The sequence below is a fragment of the Enhydra lutris genome, unplaced genomic scaffold, assembly GCF_002288905.1.
Source record: "Enhydra lutris kenyoni isolate GAN:26980312 unplaced genomic scaffold, ASM228890v2 scaffoldscaffold62, whole genome shotgun sequence".
Classification (NCBI taxonomy): Eukaryota; Metazoa; Chordata; class Mammalia; order Carnivora; family Mustelidae; genus Enhydra; species Enhydra lutris.
The window spans coordinates 7,671,580-7,697,496 of NW_019154146.1; the positions used below are offsets into that span (position 1 = coordinate 7,671,580).

At 42.1% G+C, this 25,917-nt stretch overlaps 1 protein-coding gene across 1 annotated transcript in view; it reads left to right on the forward strand.

Annotated features, from left to right (window-relative positions):
* Positions 1-2,218: 2,218 nt before the first annotated feature.
* The window catches only part of LOC111158701 (plasminogen), a 36,871-nt gene continuing 13,172 nt past the window's right edge, over positions 2,219-25,917 (forward strand). Inside the window, exons 1-10 of the mRNA XM_022520910.1 lie at positions 2,219-2,354; positions 6,364-6,499; positions 7,756-7,862; positions 10,571-10,685; positions 12,288-12,427; positions 14,590-14,710; positions 16,317-16,435; positions 17,411-17,573; positions 18,274-18,419; positions 22,152-22,311. Coding sequence (XP_022376618.1) covers positions 2,306-2,354; positions 6,364-6,499; positions 7,756-7,862; positions 10,571-10,685; positions 12,288-12,427; positions 14,590-14,710; positions 16,317-16,435; positions 17,411-17,573; positions 18,274-18,419; positions 22,152-22,311 — 1,256 coding nt within the window. The 5' untranslated portion in view covers positions 2,219-2,305. The remainder of the gene's footprint in view (positions 2,355-6,363; positions 6,500-7,755; positions 7,863-10,570; positions 10,686-12,287; positions 12,428-14,589; positions 14,711-16,316; positions 16,436-17,410; positions 17,574-18,273; positions 18,420-22,151; positions 22,312-25,917) is intronic.

Genomic DNA, 25,917 nt, shown 5'->3' on the forward strand with positions numbered 1-25,917 from the left:
CCTTACTGTTGGCTACAGAGCTCAGGAGACACCTTCAGAAATCTTAGATCCAGAAGTTTCCTTGAGTTCCTTTAGGTAGAGACTGTGCTATTACCTTTTATATAATCTCAAAAGACTCCAACACACAGTAGGTGGTCAGTAAGTACTCAATGAGTAGAACCCAGTGAGAACCTGCGTCTCAAAAGCTGTTCAACCTGCTGACACTGTACAGAGATGATCTCTCTTTAGTTATTTCCTCAGTTTTTGCCACTGCTTCAAGTGGAAAATGACTTACTTTGAATTCTCTTCACAGCATTGGGCAGAGCCATGGCCCGACATCCATCCAAGAGTGCCGTTGTGGGTTCCTGTGAACAATCTAGAATAGTCCATTGCTTCATGCCTACCCGCTGCCCCTGGAACCCTAATGGAGGTCTCCATGCCCCCACTCCAGTATACACTTGTGCCATACGTTCCTCTGGGCTCTTCCCCTTACACACGACAGTATCTGTTGGCACATGCGCCTGACTCTGCATCATGTCTCTCTGTGCTCTCACGGTGCCGATGTATTACAAAGAGGGTGAAGAATGTGTAGTCACGAGGCCATAGCAGGGCAACCTGATTCCCAAGATAACCTTTGCAGAATCAAATCGTCCTAAAAGCTTCAGGGAGGGAAGGGGGCAAAATGCCTCCCACCACCACCCAAATAAAGCAATAAAACAGGAAAAGAAACATTGCATGGATATAGAATTTCTGATCACACTCTTCCTGAGATGCTTCATGCATGAGGCAGGACCAAAATATTTTACCATTTAATTAATTAATTCATTCATTCATTAATTTTTAAGTATGCTCCCCAACTGTGAGATCAAGACCTGAGCAGAGATCTAGAGTTGAATGCTTAACCATCTGTGCCACCCACGTGCCCCACTAATAAAATATTTTAAATAGAAATAAATGCATATGGAAAGCATCATGTATTGGTAAAATCTGTTTTTTTCCCCCCAAAGAACTTTCTCAAACATCAACATAATCCCCTTAAAAGACCTTTTGAATATTTTAAGAAAAAGAGTCTTCTCAGTTTTGACTCCTCAACTTGCTTCTACACTGTGTCCCCTATAGTACACCAGGCCACTGGGGACAGGGAGAGGTGAGGGAGGAGACTTTGAGGAGAGAAGAAACCTAGGATCAGTAGAAAACCAGGAAATGTGATTAACTCATCCCTGCCGCTCCCAATAGGCCACCGTCTTGTTCTCTGAGAAGAGAATTTGCTCTTGAGAATTCTGCACAGTGCCTTTCTTCCTTGGAAATTATGTTGGAGGCTTGGTGCTGACTTCTACACTTTGCTAGTTAATTTATAGAAAGAAATTTCATAGCCTAGAGAGAGGAGTGTTTCTTGTTCTTATTTCGCAAGTAAAATAGAATCCACTGAACTGCTCCTAAATATTTTTGAACCCTAAAATAGTTTCCAAGTGTGTAATAACCTGGTGATTGTGGCCTTAAGTCAGGGGAAAAGTACAGAACCAACAATTAAACTTCACACAGACTCTTCAAACCCAATTTTGCCCCTCTTGCTTTATTTCCTGAGGGTGAGAATGTAACACACTGTGAATTTATTTGGGGAAAAGACCCATATTTTTACAACATAATTTATAATTATGGAAAACACGTGAGTCCACTGGACATAAAGACATTTTGATAATAATAAAGTATTTAAACTTTCTAGTAATCTCTACGTTGTTTGGTAGGATGTGGGGATGTGAATGACAAGGCCCTAGCTTATGCTTATAATCTCAGGCCTACAGGGTCTCAACCATTGGTGGCTGAGTAACCTTGACAGTTGAACTTTTTAAGCCCGAGTCCTCTCATTAAAGTGGAAATATTAATATTGCTTGTGGAATGACAAGTTCTCAGCAAAGTTTGGCTATTAGTGTGATTTTTCTTTCTGTTTTTCCTTTTTACCTAAAGCCGGGGAAGAAGGAGAGGAAGGAAACCAGACGGAGAAAGAAAAGTGGCTATCTAAGGATGATGGAAAGTGGCTATCAGAAGATGATGGAAAGAACCAGGGGAAAGAAAGCAGGCAGCCTGGGGCAGTGAGGGGCGGGTCTGCTCTCACCACTTCCCAGCATCTATTACAGATGGGGATTTTGTAAGATCCGCTGGCCGAGGTAATGTTTGAACCCTTCAGAGTGCACTGGCCATGAGCGTCTCAGAAAATAATTAACTCCCTGTGATTATCTTATTTGTGGAGGTGTTTTCTCTCAGGTAAGTCAATAACATCTTGGGACTGGGACGCTGAGTTTTCTGGGCACCGCTGGCTAGTCCCAAAATGGAACATAAGGAAGTGCTGCTTCTACTTCTTTTATTTCTGAAATCAGGTAAGACAAAGGATTTCTTAAAAATTGTAATTAAAATGTTTTTCCTAGCGATGTCTTAAAAATAGATAACATGATGGCTTTCTGTGCAGCTGGTTTAAATTAGCTTTTGATTCATGAGCGTCCCAAATCAAAAGCTACATATATGATTGAAAAATCTTAAGGGGGTGCCTGGGTGGCTCAGTCAGTTAAGCATCTGCCTTTGGCTCAGAGTCCCGTGTCAGGCTCCCTGCTCAGCGGGGAGCCTGCTTCTCCCTCTCCTTCTGCTCCTTCTCCCTGTTCTTGCCCTCTCTCTCTCTCTTTCTCTCTCCCTCTCACTGTCTCTCAAATAAATAAATAAAATCTTATTAAAAACATTAAACATTAAGAAAAAAGGAAAGAAAAATTACTTAAGAACTGAGCTTAATTTCCTCATGCGTGATAAAGACCAGTGGGCAGGGGAAATGATGAATGACCTTTTAAATCGACAAGATTGCCTGCCAGAGACTGTTGTTGTAGTTGAAACAGTAGCCTTCAGAGCTAGCAACCCAAAAAGTTGGGGGCGCCCTTGCCTGGTGCTCAGTTCCATTAACGGAGACCATTTTCGTTAGCATGTCGTATTCTCTTCACTTTCAGATGAAAGCAGCGAAATACTTCTTTGCGTTCTCTGGCCAGTGTCTGGAGGTTCCCTGCCAGCTGAGGCTTGACGTGAGCCTTCCGTATGTCTAGGTTTATTCCTTATGCCTGGAGAAACCACACGCGTCGATTGCAAATGATGTATGCATATAGGAATTCCAGAAACCTTCACGTAGTGCTTGGGAAAAGCTAGGCACATTTTTATATGTGTGTGAGTGTGTGTCCTTAGATAATACTTGCTTATTCAGTTGGTACAGTAGGTAGGTGAGTATCTTTACCCCCTTTTAAAGAGGAGAAAATCCATCCTTAGGAAAATTAGATTACTTCTCTTTTGACCAAACTCCCAAATCCAGGCAGTGAGGATAGCAGAATTTAAGCCAGAACTTTTCTGGAAGGAATCTGGTGTTCTTCTCCCTTTTCAACTTTGTTTAAACTTCTTTAAAATACTCTAAACATGTCCTTAGAGTTTTGTGGGGTGTTCTGACAGCTTTATGGCGATGTAATTCATACATACATACATACAGTTCACCCATTTCGAGCATACGTAGCCGTGGTGTGCAGAGTTGTGCCATTATCAGCACAACACATTCTGGACATTTTCATTACCCTGGAAAGAAACGCTGCACCCCTCCCCCACCTGCATCCCCGCCTAGCTCCTGGCAGTCGCCAGGATACTTTCTGTCTCTGATTTGTCTCTTTTGGACATTTCATCTGAATGGAATCATACATGCTAGTAACCCTTCCCATAAGCAATGTATGGATACCTGAAATTCAGTTTATAAATTGCCAGATAAAATCTTGTAAGCTGTACTTTAAAGTAGAGTTAAATATATTTGAAGTCAGCAGAGCCATTTCAAGAAATACCAAAGAAAACAGAGAGTGGAGGATTGCACAGAGATTTCTGTGGGAAGTGGAGGCCCATGGTGAGGGGGAGGGTGGCGGGTATGTGTACTCTGTGTGTTAGCCTATGGACAACGGGATCCGGAATGCTGTGAGCTGACCCAGTGGCTCACACCAGGATGGGAGACCAGACTCTTCTGTTACAGAATTAACATAGTTTTTTCGCCAAAGGGGGAGACTTTTATAAGCTCTTTTTGAAAGGAAGGCATTTACTCTTTCTGTGGACGAGTTTCATCTTTCCAGGGCACAGACGTGACTGGTGAAAGGAAAAAAAGAAATCATTTTACAGCTATTCTCCATAGTTTCATAAACCACTAAGACTTTTTTTTTTTTTTTTGGCAAGTGCATGATCGTGGGTGTAAATGTACACACCACGGTGATAAATAAACCCACATTATTAATATAATACATGTGTTTTGGTAGCTACATACATCTATGTTGGGCCTCGAATATAAAAATACTTTTCGTTTTTAAAGGCTTTATTTATTTATTTGAGAAAGAGGGAGAAAAAAAAAACCTTAGCGGGGTGGGGGAGGGGGAGGAGCAGACTCCCTGCTGAGCAGGGAGCCCAATGTGGGGCTTGATCCCAGGACCACAGGATCATGACCTAAGCCAAAGGCAGATAACCGACTGAGTTACCCAGGTGCCCTAAAAATAATTTCTTACTAAAACGATATGTTTAATATTTCTTGGTCAATCAATACACTGTAGGACACTCCACTGTCACGGAGCCCTCAAGCTGAAGAAAAGAAAATAATGCGGGAGAACTTTTCAAGCACCAAACAAAAAAATGTATTCTCTTTGGGGATATTTCTTTGGGATATCAGCTCCTAAGGTGGTCTCAGCAGCTTTTTGCTGTGAAATATAATAACATAATCAAAGGAAGCTTAATTAAAGGGGGATATAAATGGAAATCTTCTTGCCTTGGTATCATTTCTACCCTAGCCTCCTCAACTTTCTAAGAACTCTTCGGAAAGTCTAATTTAAGTCTTTGTAGGATATATTTTCCAGAGTTACTGTTTGCTATTTTTTTTTTTAAGATTGTATGTATGTTTGTGTGTATGTATGTATGTATTTGACAGAGAGCACAAGCAAGGGAGGGGTAAAGGGAGAGGGAGAAGCCGACTCCCCGCTGAGCAGGGAGCCCCACTCAGCTCAGTCCTGTCAGGCCCTGAGCCGAAGGCAGACATTTTAATCCACTGAGCCACGGAGATGCGCCGCCCCCCCCACCCCGCCGTGTTTGTTTTTTAAATCACATCCTGATCTACATAGAATTTACTCAAGTACACCTTTTCTTGGAAATGAGAGTTCAAATGGGGGGAAATAAGGGATGAAGGCATGGACCTGGGTCTAAAACTACTCTACTTCTCCATAATCTTTGAAACCTTCTTCTAGTGCTTTCTGGTACCTTAAATTTAAGTTACAGCAGCCAACTTCCTGTTAAAGAGCCACCTTCTGGTTTGGAGTATGTTTAATTGGGGGAGGACAGATAGCAGGGGAAAGGGAGCGTGGCCTCCGGGAGAGGACTAGTCTCTGCATTGGCCCTATGCCCCATGTGTTTCCAGGTGGGCAGGATGGGCATTTCTGCGAATGAGGTGCTGACCCCTAATGATCCTTCCTACTGGATAATTTTCATCAGTATCTAACCATGCCCCTAAATGTCTCATCTTTAAAAAAAAAAAAAAAAAAATTCCTTGACTGCACATGCCGTCTGGGAAGAGCTCCTTTCCCAGCTAGGCTCCTGAAGGCTTGTCTTCTCATGTGGCTCCACCGGCTTCCCCTGGTCACTCTCCAACCCGCTCAGCCTGGCTTGGGTCCGCACCACTCCCCTGGTGGTGGTCAAGGCTGCCATGTTGCCTAATCCCATTTAGGCAAACTTCAGGCAGCTTGGCTGTCTTCATTAACCTCTTCTGGCCTCTCACCCTGGGACAGTCACCAGGGTTCCACACTAAAATTAGGGAGGCTGCCCTCTCCAGGCCTGCAGCTCACCAACATTTTTATATCTCATGGTGGAACCATTCAGAGAATGTCACATCAGCTTAAGAAACAGTCACAACCGAAGCTTATACTGTTGGCAGTCAGGTCATGGCCTCCAGGTTGGGTTTATAGCCAGGGTTGGACAAATCAGCATCAGCAATGGCGAACACGGGGGCCGCTGGTGGGCTTCTAACTGTTCTGTCATGGCATGGCAAGCCACAGCAAATAAATTTATTCTTATTTAAGGTTTCATGGCCATGAACGTAGTTACAGAAGTTGTTAAATAATCCTAATCGGTTAATCCGTCAGTCCACTTGCCGTTTTAATACAACACCCACCTCTGAGCAGAACTGTTGTCTTGACTCAACGATTTTACTCGTGACACCCGTTCTGCTCTCTAGGAAAGCAGCAGATTTTATATGGTGGATGTACAGCAGATAGAGGATTTCAAAGGCCTGCTGACTGAACAGTGGTGTTGATGAATCTCAGCCAGTTATCCTCCTCCATCCTCCGTCCGCAGGTCGCGGAGACCCCCTGGATGACTACGTGAACACGCAGGGGGCGTCCGTGCTCAGCTTCACGAAGAAGCAGCTGTGGGCGGGAAGCGTACAGGACTGTGCAGCGAAGTGTGAGGAGGAGACCGAGTTCATTTGCAGGTATTCTCTCGGGGCTGCTCACTGACAGAAATGTTGCCATTGGAGACACTGCTCTTTGGAACGAGAAGTTTCCCTGGGGATTTATTAATGAAAACAGCACTTAATAGGCAAGAAAGGCATTTCACGGGATTGGAGTTGGGGATCTGTGTCTGCTCCCTGGATTGGAAGCCATAGGAACAGTGGGTTGTTAGAGTTGATCCGCATCCCCTTCAGAAAAAATGCCCCCAAAGGCTGTTATCCGTACCCAGGACATCACCAGCTGCCATTCTGAGCGTTGGTTTTTGACATCATTGTCGGTAAATATTTAATGAGGATCCTTGTGACTAGATGTCCCAGCCTAAGGAACAAAGAAGCAGAGACACCGTGACCCAACATACAGGATATATATGATCTCTGTCCGTGTATGACAGATCGTTGTGTAGTTGCACGGTCCAGCGCTTGCCTCTTTGTATTTACGGTGTTGTCACAGAAGTTGGATAAAATGTAAACAATTTTTAAAAACGCATGCGGTGTGAGGTGTCCGTAAGTGACATAGTCATATGTGCTCTATACAGATTCAGAGGAAAGAGTAATTCCTAAGGGTTGAGAGGGCTGGAGAAGGCCTGGGGAGAAGGAGGCACTGAGCAGGGCTTGGAAGGGTGAGTGTCATGTACTGACAAGGCTGGAGGCATTCTGGGCCCAGAGAGCCATGTGGCCCTGTGAACAGGACCCGGTGGACCACATCAGCTACAGAAGGGCTCATGGAGGAGATGGGGCTTGGAAAGACAGTCGTGGATGGCTTTGAATGCCAGACTGCATGTTCACAGCAGGACCACGGGGATGGGCGAGGTGAAGGGAGAGGAGATGACGTGTAGAGGCTAAAGTTAAGGAGACTTTATAGGAAAGGGAAATTCTAGGAGACCAGAAGTCAGCATAGACCATCTTGGAAAAGGGTTCAAAGCAATCAGAGTTGCTTCTTTCCAACACAAAAGCAAATATTCTAGCACATAAGTGCAGAAAGAGCAAAGTAGTTGAAACAGAAAGAATATTTGGTGGAGGAGAAGGTGAAGGTAGAAGGAAACGAGGAACGAACTGTGCAGGCTATCCTTTTCCAGCACTTCCTGGACTGGGTCAAATTTAACGGAAGTAACCATTCCAAACTCCTTGACCCATCAAGAGATACAGTTATCTTTGGAGTCTCTTAATTATTAACAGAAGTTTACTTTCCTTAAATGGCAGAAAACATTTTTGGGGGGTTTCCTGATTTTCTTCTGCAGGTCATTCCAGTATCACAGCAAAGAGCAACAGTGTGTGATCATGGCTGAAAACAGCAAGTCGTCTGCAATCTTAAGGATGAGAGATGTGGTTTTATTCGAAAAGAAAAGTGGGTACAATGTTTTCTTTCTCCTCCTCCTCCTCCTGGACCAGTCCTCTTTCTTTCCCTCCCCACCCTTCCCCCTTCGGTTCCCCTTTCTCTTCTCCTCCCAGGTCCTCTTTTGTCTGTGTAGCTTATCAGACCAGAGAAGGGAGGCGCACTGGCTTGCCTTGGAATTCAGACTCAGGATGAGATTTGGTCACTAATCCCATCTGTCAAATTGAGGATACGACTTCACCTCTCAGATTTCATTCTTCTTGGTTTAAAAAGGAAGGGATTGGACTGACAAAGTAACATCTGCCTCTAGGGCCCCGAAAATATGATAGCATTTTATTTTATTTTTGAGGATAGGGGAATCTAAGTGTTCCCAGGATCTTGCTTTTTTGGCTACAGGGACCATGGTCCCTGGGCTCTAGCTTCTGGACCGAAGCCTGCAGAAATAGAAAAACTGAGGTGTCTTAAGTCCTCCAGTAACATTTGGATATAGACAAAATCCTTACTTTCATTTTTTAACATTTCCAATGTTAAAATCCATCTTCTGAAGTTGAATTAACTGTGTGCCTGCCATCCTCCTCCTATCACGGTTTATCCCCAATTCTTGAGATTCAAGCACAGAGCAACTCAAAAGTTTATCTGTCGAAGTTACTCATTTTTATGAAGAGCAAAGAATGAGTTATATAGGGTTACCTACTGGATTGAAAAAAGGGGGAGGTGCTGTTGTGATTTTCCCTGCAAAATGCTAACATTTGAATAAATCATTTGTAAATTGTTAACCAGAAAGAACAGGGGGGTGACCACCGGGCTTAGTTTGAACAGTCGGATAGTTGCTTGTTTTCAAGGTGAAGGAAAGGATCAAAAGGTTATGTAAACTCTGGTGGGTACATACAAACAGAAGAGAGGTAAAAAGTCAAAAGTCAGCCACTCTGTGGCGCTTGCTTTTCTGTGGCCCATCGACCTGCTGCTGGTTTTTCTAGGGGTGCTCCATGTCAGCTCCATCTACATCTGCCCCTGGCCTGCATGGCCGTTGCTGTCATCACTGCGGTCTCAGTGGTCACCGTCACTGGCTGGGCCATGTTAGCCAGTGGGCCGTGACTGCTCTGCTTTCAACTCCTTGTGCCCTTAGAATAAAATCCAGATACTTAACAGAACGCTATCGGGGCCTGCATTGGTTAAGCCCACCCCATCTGCTGGGTTCACGAGGCTTCTCTACACTGGGGTTGCGTGTGCTCCTCCCACATTTCAGGCACACACACCCTCTGCCAAGCCCCCTCTTCTCTTCTCATCTCCCACGTCTGAACTCAAGCATCACCTTCTTTGAAAAGCCTCCCCTCACCCCTGGGCCTCCAAAGTACTTTGAATTGATGCTTCTTATCAGTGTAATGCGTCTAGTGGAATGATCAGTCTCCGTGAAGACACATTTGCAGTCTTTATACATAGTCTAGGGTTAAAAGCATTTGTTTGCTATTGGTATGTTAAAAGGCGGCTCCGCAGGTAATTGATCGATGAAGTAAAACACTTGACTAAGGTGGGAAATCATGAAAGATGACACACATATACCTTAAATGTTTTATGTTCTCATAGGAAATGCAATTTACATTGGCCCCTTTGAATACGGGGCCACCAACAGCTGTTATCTGGGGCATTCCTTGCATCAGCGATGATCTGTCCTTGCATCAGCAATGCTCTGTGTGCGTTGTCTAGAATTGGTTTCCTTCTTTTTGAAGCAGAGCAAGGTCTAGAAACATCTATTAATCTGACTGTAAAAATCTCTTTGTATTCTTAGGATTTCCCACCCAAAATTCTATAGCCAGCTGTATAACTGGATTACCTTCAATGGACTTGACAGCCTTTTAAAACACTATTCAAATCTTCAAGTCCTTAAGAGCATTCACCTTGGTTTTGTTTTTTAAAGCAATTTTTTTCACATTCATTTCTCAGTTTAGATCATCTTTAATCTACTGTAGCTGTATAAAAAGTTTTGACGATGAAAGTAGTTGACTCTTATAAACCCCACCTGGTGGGGACAGAAGTTGGGGGGCACACTGGAAAGTGCGACCTGCCAGCCCCGGGTGTCCACCTTACCACATGTGGGACACAGGTGAGCATCAGACCGTGTATTTTAAAAATAGGTCGGAGCCCCTTGGCTAACCAGTGAGTTGGCTAAGTGGAGGCTAGTTGAGCGTGTCGACTGTCCACATTTAAAGTGTGTAACTCTGTTCAGCAGTTCTTCATATTTAAAATACTGGAAGCCTCAAAAAATAGACATGGCTTGGATCTCTTTCCACCTCCGAAAAGCCTGCTGAAAAGCCCCTGTCCCCATTCCCCTTCACTCCATCCTCATACTGTTTGTTTTCTCTGTTAGGCACGTCACTCTGAGGTTACCTCGTTTCATACCGGGTGACCTGCCAGCCCCTCTGAGTCCACTAGAATATAAGCTTCTTGAGGGTAGGGCCTCCATTCTAGTCTCCATGTGTCTCCAGCACCCAGCACAGTACCTGGTACACAGAAGGGCTGTAGCTTTGAATAAATAAATAATAGCCTCAGTAGCTCAGTGAACCACAGCCCTTCCTCAGATGGGAGAGGCAGAAGACTGTCTTTTAGGAGACTGGGAAAATGGTGTCTCCTATGCGAGTCCTTTCAACATAACTGAGCTGTGCAAAGCTGCTTCGTGGTGTTTCTTGGGGAGGGCTTGCCCACCTTGTGGATCCCCCCTTCAGTCTATCTTTCAGAGTGCAAGACTGGAAATGGGAAGACCTACAGGGGGACGATGTCCAAAACGAAGGATGGCGTTACCTGTCAAAAATGGAGTGACAGTTCTCCACACAAACCAAAGTAAGACTTTGCTCTCCGTGTTCACCTGTGATGTTAAGAATGATCCATTTCCTCTCAATCAGACCTTTGCAAGGGAGCAGATAGAATATGAAGGAGAAATCCAGATGAAAACCAGATGATCTCGCAACTTGCCTATTACTTATTTTCTGCTTTCCTGCAGGATAGCATTCCATTCTCAGTGACAATGCTTATCGAGTGGGAAGTTAGTGTCCACTAACCCCTCCCCCATCAAATTGCCTTTATTATCTCTATGAGATGGGCAGGTAAAGTATTCCCAACACACAGAGCTTATAGAGGAAAAACAATGAAACCAAATGGCACTCCAAATCATGGAGTGTCACGTGCTCTAGAGACAGTCGAGGCCCTCTCGACCCTGGCAGAGGAGGACGTTGAGGTCCTGAGAAGTGCACTTTACAAACCTAGGTGCATCGAAGCACAGAAACAAAATCTGCCATCTGGTTTCTAAGTCGCAGGCTTTTGATCGAATTTTATCTCTGCACAGCAGCTCATTTCTAGAACTGGAAGTGAGTTACCTCTACCGACCCCACACATACGGAATCAGTCAGATGGATTCACCTTGAGATGCTACTTTCTAGGTATTTGCACTGAGGCAAGACAAATTCTATTTGACATTGGGCCCCAATTTTTGCATCCTTAAAATAGGGATAATAAGGCCTTCCCAGTACGGGTTTTGCTAAGGCTAAATGAGAGGGTGTGTAGAAAGTTTCCAGTATTGCCCAGTGCAGAGTCACAGACCCAACGGCATTAACTACGACCATTTTTACATGGAGAGGGCAATGGACAAAAGCAGGTGTTTGGAAGGAATCAAGAAGTTGGCAGGCTTTTGAGGCCTTTGTATTTCAGGTGACTGTTCATAAAAACCCTTTAGCTCTACTTGTAAGACTTTACTGTCCATATCGTAATAATGGTAATATTAACTACTGGATAAATAGCTACCTGCCAGCAGAGAACCAGAAGTCAGACAACAGAGAGCAGAAATGCATGAACCTCATGGAAATAGCCTCTTATTCTGCCTTCCTAATAACATACTGTTTTTATTTTCCATTTTATTTTATTTTATTTTATTTTATTTTATTTTATTTTATTTTATTTTATTTTATTTTATTTCTTTTCAGTGTTCCAGAATTCATTGTTTATGCACCACACCCAGTGCTCCATGCAATCTGTGCCCTCCATAATACCCACCAACATACTGATCTTTCAATTACATTTGACCCTTGAACAACATAGGATTAGTGCTGCTGACCCCCTGTGCCATTGAAAATCCGTGTATGGTTTTTGACTCCCCCACCCCACACTTAACCACTAATAGCGTACCTTTATTGGCGGACTTCCTGAGACCATACTGGTCAACGAACACACATTGTGTATGTTTTCATGCATTATGTGCTGTGTTCCTAGAATAAAATAGGCTAGAGAAAAGACAATATTCCTGAGAAAATCACAGGGAAGAGAAAAAACCATTACAACAGTGTACCGTATTTATTGCAAAAAATCCACCTGTACTGGAGCCACCCAGCTCCCACCCATGCTGTTCAGGGGTCCACTAGATAGTGAGGGATTCTTTTCCACCCTCCACAGCTTTACGCCCCAGAAGTACCCCACAGAGGGGCTGGAGGAGAACTACTGCAGGAACCCCGACAACGACGGGAAGGGGCCCTGGTGCTACACCACAGACCCGGACCAGAGGTTCGACTACTGCAACATTCCAGAGTGTGAAGGTCAGGCACGCCTCTAGAAACCGCTTGCACATCTGCTCTTTATCTATAATTTGCTGTAAAGTGATTCCCATACAGGGATATCGTTAAAAACCAGCTAGTGGACACATTTGACAAAATCGTGTGAGGTATGTACCTCTTAGAAAAGACCGAAAATTTGCTCAGGCCCCCTTCTTTTTGAACTTAATTATTTCATTAAAATGTTACATTGATATGTACAAATAATCAACTAAATAGAAATTCTAGATATAATTTCTTAAGCTTAAAGTTCTTATATGGCATAAAGCCAGAAACAGACTTGTAATTCAGTGGTTAAAATGAAACCACCAAATCAGGGCACCTGGACGGTGCACGTCAGTTGAGCATCTGGCAAACACTTGATTACAGCTCAGGGTCCCGAGATCGAGCTCTGCGTCAGGCTCTGCACTCAGTAGGAACCTGCTTGGGAGTTTTTCTCCCTCTGCTTCCCTAACCCCCTCCCTCTCTTTTCTCTCTCTCTCAAATAAGTTTTTTTTTTTTAATGAAACCACAGAGTCAATAAAATGCAAATAAATGTATGAATCGAATGTGGTAGACTTTGCTTTACATCGAAGCTAAGCAGCGAACCAGTTTTTATTTTTTATTTATTTTTCAAGATTTTGTTTATTTATTTGACAGAGAGAATGAAAGCATGAGCAGGGCGGAGGAGCAAGGGCAGAGGGAGAAACAGAATTCCTGCTGAGCAGGGAGCCCCATGCAGGGCTCCATCCCAGACCCCGAGATCATGACCTGAGCCGAAAGCAGATGCTTAACTGACTGAGCCACTCGGGCACCCAGTGAACCAGTTTTTAAACCAGCAACCCATTGTCTTCACGAACCAGTTTAATAGTGTACCTCGAGAGTAAATGCTAGAAACTCCTATTGAAAAACTTTCTTCATTTCATATGTTCTGCTACATTTATTGGCGGAAAAGGGGAAGGATGAGGGTGGAATTTGTGCAACGGCGTGGATAGTGTTCGCACCAGGTGACGGCTCAGGTCTCCCGTCTTTGTTTCAACCTCAGATGCCTTATTGGTGTGCGGTGTTGTGAGGTCATCCAGCCCTCAGTCCACACTAGAGGACAGGCTTGTATCAATCCGACTCAGTTTCCTTTATTAGTACCTAAAAAAGTTCAAATCATTTATTCCTCTGCTGCACCACGTTATTCCAATAATTCCAAAACCAAAGTTGCAGTTTTTAAATAATGTAAGAAAGCAAAAAACAACCAGACATGCTTTTCAGTAGAGGAGTGCCCCATTATCCGCAGGGGACACGTTCTGAGACCCCCGTGGATGCCTGAAACTGCAGAGAGTACAGAACCCTATAGATACCATGGTTTCCTCTCCCTCTAAGTGCATACAGCCAAGTTGAATTCACCAGTTAGGCATAGAAAGAGATTAGCAATAATAACTGAGGACAAAGAACGATGATGATAGCGTGCCATAATGGAGCTTATGTGAATGTGGTCTCCTTACTGCCACGTCTTACGGGACCGTATTCTCCCTTTTTTTGTGGGGATGAGAGATGATAACATGCCCACGTGCTGAGAGGAAGTGAGGGCAATGTCGTAGGCATAGTGATGTAACGGCAGTTGGATCATCTTCCGGACTGCAGTTCACTGCATGTAACAGATACGCAGAAGGCAACACCCCGGAGAAGAGGGGCACTGTCCCTTTAGGGGAGTCTTGGTCCCCAGGGAGGTTGTGGGCACAAACCAAAACTCAAGCCCTGAAATCCTGGGAGACCATCATCCTCATGATCAGAATGATTTCATAGACGTCTTTAAAGGTTGCTAGTGAAACAAAGACAATCGAAGTCTCAGATTACTGAGACTTATGCACCTTCTCCCCAACCCCCTCCCACCCACCAAGGGCCAGCGCATCCCAGTTGGAGGATAGCATTATGGAATTTCTGGATGAAGTCATGACTATAACAAGGTACTGACCAAAACACACTGGTTTTACCATTGGAATAGGGAACAACAATTTGGATTGTGTTAGAAGAGCCTTTATAGCCAATTTTGTTTCCAAGCGATTTCTGGAAAGGACAAATGAAGAAGTTGCAGGTGGTATTTGAGACATTGCTAGGTTTACTCTTCTGTGATTCATTCATTTCAGTTTTTCTTCCTCCTCTCATCTTCTGTGCAGAGGAGTGCATGCATTGCAGTGGGGAAAATTATGAGGGCAAGATTTCCAAGACCACGTCTGGACTCGAGTGCCAAGCCTGGAACTCCCAAACCCCCCATGCTCATGGATACATTCCTTCCAAGTAAGTCTCGCTGGGAAGGAAATGAGATGTTAACCACTCCGCGGCTCTATGGGACATTTAATGTTAGTGGGATATTTTCGCATTCCTTGGGAATCGAATGCATCTGAAGTTTTGAATTTCAAAATTTGTATCTTCCCACGTGACTGCAAGTGAGGTATACATTCTTGTTCCTCAAAACGTGGTTCACGGGGAGTGATGCCGTCTGCGAGTTTGTTAGAAATGCAGACTCTCTGAGCCTCTGAGTCTGAATTTGCATTATAAACAGATTCCTGGCTGATTCATATGCACATTAAATTTTGAGAAATAAGGATACATCTCACTTCTGTACTTTCTGAGTATTTCCCTCTTCTCCTTATTCCTTTCCGTTTCCTTTATACTGATGAGTTTCAAGGCTTCCTAATGTGTGATCTGTGGATGGGCTTTAGGGATTTTGTGACTTCCCCCAATGTTTTATGTATAAATGGACATATCCATGCATTCTTCTGGGGTAAGGATTCCCAAGTTCCAGCAGAGCTTTAAAGGGGACCATGAATTTATAGTAGGAGGCAGAATCCACGATCTAGAAAGTAATGATGATTCCTACAGTAGAAGACCTTAATTATACTGGAAAATGTCTCCTCTGCAGTCTTCGTTCTGTGATCATAGAGTGGGGCTTACAAAACTCATAAGAAGTGGGACCAAGCCACAGATTTCACCAGCTCCTCTGAATTTCTGTACCTCCCATTCCATAGAGCTAGCTTAAAACACAGCTTTGCCATTTTCCTTCAATGAAGAAGTAGGGTAAAGTCCTCAAGGCCCACACTGGGTAAATTAACTTTCCAGAGACTAGAAGAGCCTTGCTCAAGCCACTGCCGGTTGTGCTCTCCATCCCGAATGAATATCTATGGTGTCTGAGAGGGCCACAAGCCTTCTGTGCCAGTCTTAGTTACTGGGTCCCTGCTGAGGTCTCTGCCATACTATTAGGCCAGGTGCTCCCAGGAGCATAATTATGCCTCCCAGTTTAGAAGTCATGAGCACTGGGTATTATGTAAGACTAAATGAATCACTGAACTCTACTTCTGAAACTAATAATACACTGTATGTTAATTAATTGAATTTAAGTGAAATTAAATAAAATGAAATTAATTGAATTTAAATGAAAAAGAAATTATAAAAAATTATCCCTCCCAGTTTCTCTAAGCTAGAAGGCTGGCAGGGCTAAAACCTGGCAGACAAGAAGGACCATCCCTTTATGTTATGAAGATGTCAACTTCTTGACCATACTGGGTATTAGATGACTTTCCCTGGTCAACGAATACTTTGTGTTGTAAAAATGCTGTCATTTCCAACTAAATCACTGGAGTTCGCTTCCATTAATTTTCCAGATGGCCAAAATGATAAAGTTCTGTGATTTTTGCATATGTAAACTCTTAAAGGGCCCTTAGAATATTGAGCTAAGCTTTTTAATGAGACTGTTGTCTCTCTGAGATAGCCCACATCCAGTCATTTCCTTGGACGCCTGATTGTACCTTGCACACAGCAGGTGCTCAATATTTGCTCATTTGAAGTGATTCCTAGTCTTAAATGTAAGTGTTCAGTGCTATTAAAATCCTTCTTGCCCATTCAGATTTCCAAACAAGAACTTGAAGATGAATTACTGCCGCAACCCTGATGGGGAGCCACGCCCGTGGTGTTTCACCACGGATCCCAACAAACGCTGGGAGTTCTGTGACATCCCGCGCTGCAGTAAGTATGGCCTGTACTCAGTGCTCCGGCATCCTCACCTGTTCTCTCCTTGGAATAAACACAAACGTACAAGCAAACAACAACAAAAAACCCAAAAAAACAAACAAATGCAAACTTTGAGTCAGTGCTTGAGTGCTGTGCCTGAAAACTGGCCTCCACATCCTGGGGGAGGTGATTGCTTTTCTAAAGCAGTTACTCTAGGTAACTGATCAGAGCACCTACTGGTCATGTATTTGTTGTTGTTTTTCCTGCCTCTTCTGAGTACAGTTGAATGTAGGTTTGGTGGAAGTAGCTCTGATATCCTGCTTTTCTCTAGTGCTAAAGGGCAGCAGACCCATGCTTTCAGGTACATAGACTTCATATCAATCAGAGTTCCTTGTAACTGATCGCTTTATTTAGAAATAAAGAAATTTCTCCTGATGTGCATTTTTCAGTGAGTTGTGAGAAAGTAGCAGGAGAATAGCGTTAAGGAAGACTTGGAAGGAATGACTTGGAAGGAACAACTTTATATTTTCCTTCTGTGAGAATTTGTAGTGAAGGACTCAACATTTAGACAAGGACAGACATTAAAAGTTAAAAAGGTGCAGGAGACCCTGATGGTGGCTTCCTGTTCTTTGATCTGGCAATCATCCTTTGGGACTCTGAAGGTGATCGGGTACTCTCCTTTACGATTCGTCACAAAGGAAGTTGTATCATTGGTATATGTGACCCTGACCATGTATGATGAACTAAGCAGAGAAAATACAGAAAGAAGCATCTGCTCCCAGGGTCTTGTCCTGGGAGGAGTTCCTCATAAGATGATCTCATAAACAAAGCTTCTACCAGGTTAATTTCTTTTGGAGATGGTAGACAGTTTTCAAGTCCCAAATTCTAAGGGAGGAAGAGCGGAAGATGTTCCCTGCACCCATTCCCCTACAACATCTCTCTGTGCATTCTTCACTGTAAAAATATTCATTGTAATGTATTACCCCCAAGCGACACCGCCACCCTCCTCTGGCCCAACATATCAGTGTCTGAAGGGCAAAGGGGAGAGCTACCGGGGGACGGTGTCCATCACTGTATCTGGACATACATGTCAGCGCTGGAGTGAACAGACCCCTCACAAGCACAACAGGACCCCGGAAAACTTCCCTTGCAAGTAAGTTTGCCTCTGGTCCCGGTCCCTGCCTGCCGAATGGTTTGTGAAATCCCACTGCTGTGGCCTTGGTTTTGTTCGTGGAGGAGCCCACGTCCAAGTATTCTGGAATGAAAACTGGCCAAGTCATCGGCGGGGGGGTGAAATTTTGCACTGATTTTCCTCTAACACTCATTCTCAAAGATTTTCCTCTAACACTCCCCGGACCAGCAGCATTGGCATCAGCAGAATTTGTTAGAAATGCAAATTCTTGGGCCCTGTCCAGATCTACTAAATCAGAAACTCGGGAGTAGGTCCCAGCAATATGTTCTGAGAAGCCCTCCGCTAAATGCACAGTGCAGTTTGAGAACACTTCAATTCCAGGGCTCTGATGTGTCCTCTTTAAGGCAAGAATGGTGTGGAAAATACCCATTGTGCTTTCAGCATGGAGCGGAGCACATAGCACACAGCAAAAGATTGATTTTGCTTGACTACCCACAGTCAAGGCATATATTCCCATCATTTACCAGCAGACAGCATCAGTGCCGTGATTCCATGGACCCTGTGGGATCCCGCTCCTCTTTGGTTTCCACCTGTCATTAGGTTTTTATAAATCTGCAGAATCGGCTGGATACATCCCCAGTCTTACTACGAATAAGCATGCTTGCACCATTATTCTTCAAGCCTGTTTGGAAAGCCAAACTCACGACCACTTCTTTTTCAGAGATTTGGTTGAAAACTACTGTCGCAACCCTGATGGAGAATCAGCCCCATGGTGTTACACAACCGACAGTGAGGTGAGGTGGGAGCACTGCAGGATTCCGTCCTGTGAGTCCCCTCCATTAACCTCGGAACCTTCAGACGCTGCAGGTAAGAGGGGGGAGCGAGAGCCGACAGAGCACCCCAGTGTGCTCTCGGCTTCGGCATCCCGTGGGATCACATGCACCGTAGCTTTGCTTACAGTTCAGTTCTGTTCTGGTCAGAGGACTTGCTTCTGTGGTTTCAATTCTGTTCCACTGCTGAGGCTTGTTTTAAGGTACAGAATATGGTCATCTTGGTGAATGTGCCCTGTGCCCTTAGAGTGTCTCCCTGCTGGTGTTGGGTGGAGTGTTCTGTAAAGGCCAGTTAGGACAGGTGGGTTAGTATTGTTTGGCTCTTCTCAATCCTTATTCTTTTTATTTTTTAAAATCTCTGTTCTACTGATTACAGAGATGAACAGTGACATCTCCAACTTTGGCTGTCCATTCGTCCATATCTTTTTGGTCTTCGCTTTATCTATTCTGGAACTCTCTTAAGCATATGGACATTTAGGATTGTTAATAGCTTCTTGAAGAAATGACCCCCTTTATCATTATGTAATGTATTTGGAAATACTGCCTGCTGTGGTCTGCTTTTCCTGAAGAATATAGCCCTTGCAATTCTATGTTCACTAGTGTTTGTATGAGATCTTTTTTTTCCTCAGCCATTCTTTTAACTGTTTTTTTTTTTAAGATTTTATTTATTTATCTGACAGAGAGAGCAAGAGACACAAGCAGGCAGAGCAGCAGAGGGAGAGGGAGAAGCAGGCTCCCCACTGAGCAGGGAGCCCCATGCAAGGCTCCATCCCAGGATCCTGGGATCATGACCTGAGCCGAAGGCAGTCACTTAACCAACTGAGCTACCCAGGTGCCCCTTTCCTCAGCCTTTTAATTGAGATGTTTAGCATTTGCATTTAATGTAATTGTTAATATGATTGGATTTAAAACTTGTTTTGACTTGTCCTGTTTGAACTTTGTTCCTTTTTAAATCTTCTTCTGCCTTTGTTTGTTCATTCAGTATTTTCTGATTCTTTTATTACTGCTATTTGCTTATTAGTTAAACCATTTTTGATGTTTTTAGGGTTTTTTCTAATATTTAGAATATACATTCTTAACTTAGCACATTCTACCTTCAAGTGATGCTATGAATGTAATAACCTTAGACGTATTTCTGTTCCGTCTTCCAAAGTGTTTTGCTACTGTTCTCAAAGAGCTTATTTCTACTATGTTAATAAATCTCACAGTATATTGATACTATTTTTGCCTGAATAGTCCCATTTCAAAATGATTGTAAATTAAAAATATCTATTTATCTATGTATACCATTTTTTATGCTTTTCATTTCCTTTTGGAGATTCAAATTTCTGTCTGGTGTCATATTCCTTCTATAAGAAACCTTAACCTTTAACATTTTTTTGTAGTACAGATATGCTGCTAATATCAAATTTGTAAGTCTGAAAAAAGTCTTTATTTTGCCTTCAGTTAAAAAAAATAATTTTGTTGGGTATAGAGTTCTGGGCTCAAAATTTTTTCCTTTTACCACTTTAAAAATGTTATTCCATTATATTCTGTTCTAAATAACTTCTGACCAGAAATCTTATCTTTGTTCCCATGTATTTCATATTTCTTTCTTCTCTGGCTGCCTTTAAGGCTTTCTATCATCTTTGGTTTTTAGCAGTTCGATTGTGATGTGTCCTCATGTGTTGTTTGTTTGTTTTAGTTTATTTTTAAAGATTTTATTTATTTATTTGACAGACAGAGATCACAAGCAGGCAGAGAGGAAGGCAGAGAGAGAAGGGGAAGCAGGCTCCCAGCTGAGCAGAGAGCCCGATGCAGGGCTTGATCCCAGGACCCTGACATGGTGACCTGATCCGAAGATAGAGGCTTAACCCATTGAGCCACCCGGGCACCCCTATTTATTTATTTTTTATGTTTATCTTGCTTGAGGTTCTCTTAACTTCTTAAATTTGTGGATTGTTGATTTTTGTTACTTTTGTAAAATTCTCAGCCATTATTATACAAATATTTTCCCCTGCTTGCTTGCTCTCTCTTTTTTGGTTTTCCTTTTTTTAGACCACAATTACCCTTTCATATTATCTCTTACTCTTGTATGTTTGTCGTACTCCCCGCCCCCACTTTTTTTCTCTCTCTTTGCATTTCAGTTTAGGTAATTTCTATTAACCTATTTTCAAATTCACTGATTCTCTTTTCAGTTGTGTCTAGTCTGCTGATCAGCCCATCAGAGGAATTCTTCATCTCTAATACCATGGTTTTTATTTCTAGCATTTACATGTTTTCCTTTTTTTTTTTTTTTAATAGTTTCCATCTCTGCTGAAATTCTTCACCTATCCATCTATATCGTTCCCCTCTGGTGTAAAATGCTTCAGCATATTATCATAGCTACCTCATGGTCTCTAATAGTCTGCTGTAGTCATCTCTGAATATGACTCTGTTGATTTCTCTTTCTTTTTTGGTATGTCTTCTTATTTTTCATCAAATACTGGACATGATGTGTGGCAGAATAGCAGAGATTACAGTTAATATTACTTCCACTTTGAAATGGAAACCCTCCTTTTATGAGCATGTTGTGTGGGTAATTAAGTCAATCTAGTCAGTGGATGAACTGCATTTTTTTTTAAAGTAGGCATCTCATTTCTCATTTCCCCTTCACACTCCTTCACATTCCTTAGCATACTGTTTGGGGGTGCTCAAGAGTTTTCTTAGGATTCCTAAGTAAGTCTCAATTTTCAGCAGTTACTGAATGCTTGCACCACAAAGCGGTCTTGCTCTAAACCAGACTTTCATGACAGACTGCTTTTTCTTATTTCTCAGTGTTAATCTTTTGATGGCAGTAGGCAGTCTCTACTGATTTCCCTGCTGTCTTAGATGGGCTCGATGCACCTAGGCTTTGAAGGCAGTGTTTTCTTAATGTTCTTCCCACTTCTTTCCATGGAACTAAATTCTAACTTGTATCTGTGGTGGTTCTTAAGGAGAAGAGTAGCAGACTTCTGCTCTGTGTCAGTGAAGGATCTTGGCACAAAAGAATTCCTGGGCAGCCCTCTAGAGGAATAGATTTTTGCCTCTATCCCTCTCTGAGAAGCAAAGGATATTTTGTCTGCACTCTTGAATGTAGACCTGTTTCCTGCCCCATCCTCCAACAGCTTAAGGCTTTGGCTTTGCATGTAAGAAAAGGCTTTCTGGGATGCCTGGGTGGCTCAGTTGGTTGGACGACTGCCTTTGGCTCAGGTCATGATCTTGGAGCCCCAGGATCAAGTCCCGCATCGGGCTCCCAGCTCCACAGGGAGTCTGCTTCTCCCTCTGACCTTCTCTTCACTCATGCTCTCTCTCAATAAATAAATAAAAATCTTAAAAAAAAAAGAAAAGGCTTTCCCTTTTGTGGGAAAACACAAAAGGATCTCATTTCTGCCCCCAACTGGAAACCAATTGCTACATGCAGCCTGCACCACTGAATGTACTTTGGAACTCCTTCCCAGTTGTTCTCATGAACACCCAGTAGACATCCATATGCAGGAACTTGCACATGAGTGCAATTTCCAATTATAAGCACTCTGACCCATGTGTTTTTCCCTGAGTTTTAAATGAAATATTTACAAGAAAAGTTAGGTGACTAAAGTTCTATAGTGTGATTGATCTATTGCTTTCTTTGCAATTCCATTTGCTTACCAATATGGAAAAGAAAGCAGAGTTAATCCCCAGAGACTACTGTTCTGTTGGTGTTATCAGTTGCTTCACCTATCTCTGTTCTAGCCATTACTTAGTTGATTACCTTCTGTTTCTGCTTCAGTGCCACCTGAACAAACTCCTGTGGTCCAGGAATGCTACCACGGTAATGGACAGAGTTACCGAGGCACATCATCCACTACTATCACAGGAAAGAAATGTCAGTCTTGGTCATCTATGACACCGCACCGACACGAGAAGACCCCACAACGCTTCCCAGATGCGTATGTCTTTGGCTTTTAACCTTGAGAGGAACAATAGCTAACCTAAATTTCTGTGAGGAGGTCCACGCTTTAAACTAACTTCTTAGAACCAAATTTCTCTTGGCTCCAGAATGTGAGGCAAAATGTCTTAGGCGCTTTGCTTTTGAGCAAAAGCTCTGAAAAAAGAGAAGTTAGAGACTGGCTATCTTTCCTGGTACTTTTGTGAGAGAAAGAGGAGATGTATAGAGGTGTTGAGTACATGCTAGCTGAAAGCTCAGGAGAACAAATGACCAAAAACTTAGAAACAGTACCATTCCACAGCACCTGCTAAAGATCAGTACAGTCTTTCAACTGTGGGATTTTATCATTCCAAACTATAACCTCTGAAGTGAAGTATGTGTTTGTCATTGGGTCACAGATATAGATATATATATATATATATATATATATATATATATATACTTGAAAATAATGTATATCATTTAGTACATTTCACTTAAGTTGTATTGACACATGGGTCTTGAGCATGAGTTGTTGGCAGTGGTATGAGTTGCCAGGACATGAAGAGCAAAAGCAGGAGGGCAGATGAGTGTCAGGAAGTACACACATGCTGATAGGCAAACTGGACAGGTATATGGACAAAGACCAGCATTTCTGCCATAAACATTTATAAAATGTAGGGGATAAGCTGTCCATATGATGGACAACAGGTATCACAGTACTGAGAACTTTTAGAAGGAGAAATAAATTACTAGTAGCAAATTAGTAATGGGGCTTACTGAGGCAGCTGGGATTTTGTAGGCTGGGTAATAATAATAAAGAATAAGAAGAAAGCATCTGTGCAGAGAAGGAGCTCAAAAAATATGCACAGCTCTTCTTAAATCCTGGGCTGAATATAAAGGCACACACACACACACACAGGGAGAGATTCCACAAGGTTCACAGGACAAGGAACAGTTCCTGAGGAAAGAACAACTGAGAGTGGTGAGATAAACAGGGATTACAGAACCTACACAGCATTGGGAGACTCTGTGTTCAGAGATTTGAGATTCTGACAGAGAGTAGAGACCTCATGGGATACCATAAGCATTCAGTAGAGACTTTTAAAGAGTCACACTTCAGGAGTAGAATTAATGTATTCCTAAAATAAAGGCTACTCTAGAAACACCTTCTACTACTCTAGAAACAGCTTCTAGCAAAGCTTAGAAGCAATCCTAAAAGGATCAGAATAATCTGTAAGTAAATTAACGGTTTGTCACACATAAACTCAACTCTCTTTAGAGGAAAACAACAAAATCCAGTCACTCAGTCATGTGGCATCTACAGTGTTTGACACAAATTTAAAAATTACCAGATGTACAAAGATCATTAAATGTGTCCAGAGCCAAGAGAAAAATCACTCAAAACAAGCAGACCCAGAAATGATAGAAATGATGGAATTAGCAGCCAGAAATTTAAAAAGATATAATAATTATATTCAAGGATTTAAAGGAAAATATGAACATAAAAGAGAAAATTGGATGTTCTAAAGAGAAAAGAACGCTGTAAAATGGCCAAATGGAAAAGACGGGATTTTAAAAAGTATATATTAAATGAAAAATTCACTGTATGGCCTTCCCATCAGGTTAGACATGATAGAAGAAAAGGTTAACTTGAAAATAATACAGTATAAGCTATACAACCTATGGCACAAAATCAAAACAAAGACTGAAAGAAGATAAACAGAACTTCAAGGATCTCTGGAAAAATATCAAAAGGTCTAACACATGTTTAAATCAAGTCCCTGGAGGAGAAAAAAAAAAACTGAAACAGAAAAAAAAATACTTGAAGCAATGATGGCAGAAATTTTTCCAGATAGGAAGAAAATTATAAACTTACAGGTTCAAGAAGCTCCATGAACCAGTAGAATTTTCAAATTTTATTAAATTTTATCAAATATTTAAGAAGGGAACAATACAGAGAATAGAAGAGGAGGGAATATTTCTCAACTCAGTTTGTGAGGCCCAAAAAACTGAGATACAAAAAGTAAACAAGAATTACTGCAAGAAACTAGAGTATTTTCTGTTGTGAATGTAGACAAAAAAACTTAACAAAAATTAGTGAATTGAATGCAGGGTTGTTTTAACATTTACCAACAATCAACTTAATACAACATGTTAACAGAATAAAAGTGACAAGTCATATGGTTATATCAATAGATAAAGAAGAACATTAGACAAAATTTAACACTCATCCATGATTTTAAAAAGTCTTAGCAAACTAGGAATAGAAGGGAATCTCCTCAGTTTGATCAACACCATCTATAAAAATCTTCCAGCTAATATATTAATGAGGAAAGATTAACACTTTCTCTATAAGATTGGGAACAAGGAAAAGAAATAAAGAGCCTGAAGTTTAGAAAAGAATCAGTACATCTTTATTCATAGACAACTGCATTAATAGATACAGAATCCTAAGGACAAATAAGTGAATTCTGTAAAATCAAAAGATACAAAAGGATACACAATGTCAATATACAAAAATCTATTATATTTCTGTACACCAGAAATAACTAGTTAGAAAAGAAAATTTTTAAAACAATATCATTGACAGTGGTATCAAAACTAAAATATTTAATGATAAATTTAACAAAGTGTGTACAAGAACTACATGCTACATACTACAAAATGTTGAGAGAAATTTAAAAGATCTAAATAAAGATAAACTGTTTATGGCTTTAAAGAGTCAATACTGATTCTTACCAAATTGGATTTTAGATTCAGCCTACATTTGAGCAAAATTCCTGTAGCTTTTTTTTTTTCTTTTTTTCTTTTTGGGAAAAAAAAATCTATATGCAAAGGACCTAGACTCACCAAAACAATCTATCAGGGAGGACTTACCCACCCTGATTCAAAGACTTAACTATAAAAGTACAGTAATCAAGACACAGAGGTAGTGGCAGAAAGATACACAAGTAGAGAAAAGAATATTCCAAAAGCAGACACTTGCTCTACCCTAAAATACCTGCAGTCCCGTCCCTGAATATTGACCTAGGGGAAATGAAAACATGGGTCCACAAAAATACCTACCAGAATATTCATGGCAACTTTAGTCATAATAGCCCAAAACTGAAGATTGATTTCAGGGTCCATCAATAAGAAAGTGAATCAGTCGTTGGGGGTATATGCATACAATGGAATACTGTTCAGCAATAAAAAAGAACAAGCTACTGATACTCTCAAATAGCACAGATGAAGCTCAGAAGTCTCAATGAGGAAAGAAGCCAGGGCCCCAAGAGTACACACTGTGTGAGTCTCTTTATATGGGGTTCTAGAAGAGGCAAGTCTCCCGTAAGCTCTCAGCCCCTCTTGTGCCCCCACACATCTCCCAATTTTCCTCCTCTAGTGTCATCTGCATTCCTCGCGGGGTTTGGAGTGAGGGGAGGCTGGATTCCCTGTGTCCCCCCCCCCCCATCCTCTCATCTCCCTGGAAGGTGTCCTTCAGAGAAACATCCTGCCTGGAGCTGGTTTCCCAGGCAAGCTTCCATAAGTCTTTCAAAGCCCAAACCTACCTGATGGGATATTTGTAGTATTTTCATGCTAAGTGCAGAGCATTTTAGCAATGTTGGGGGTCAGTGGATGGAGGAGA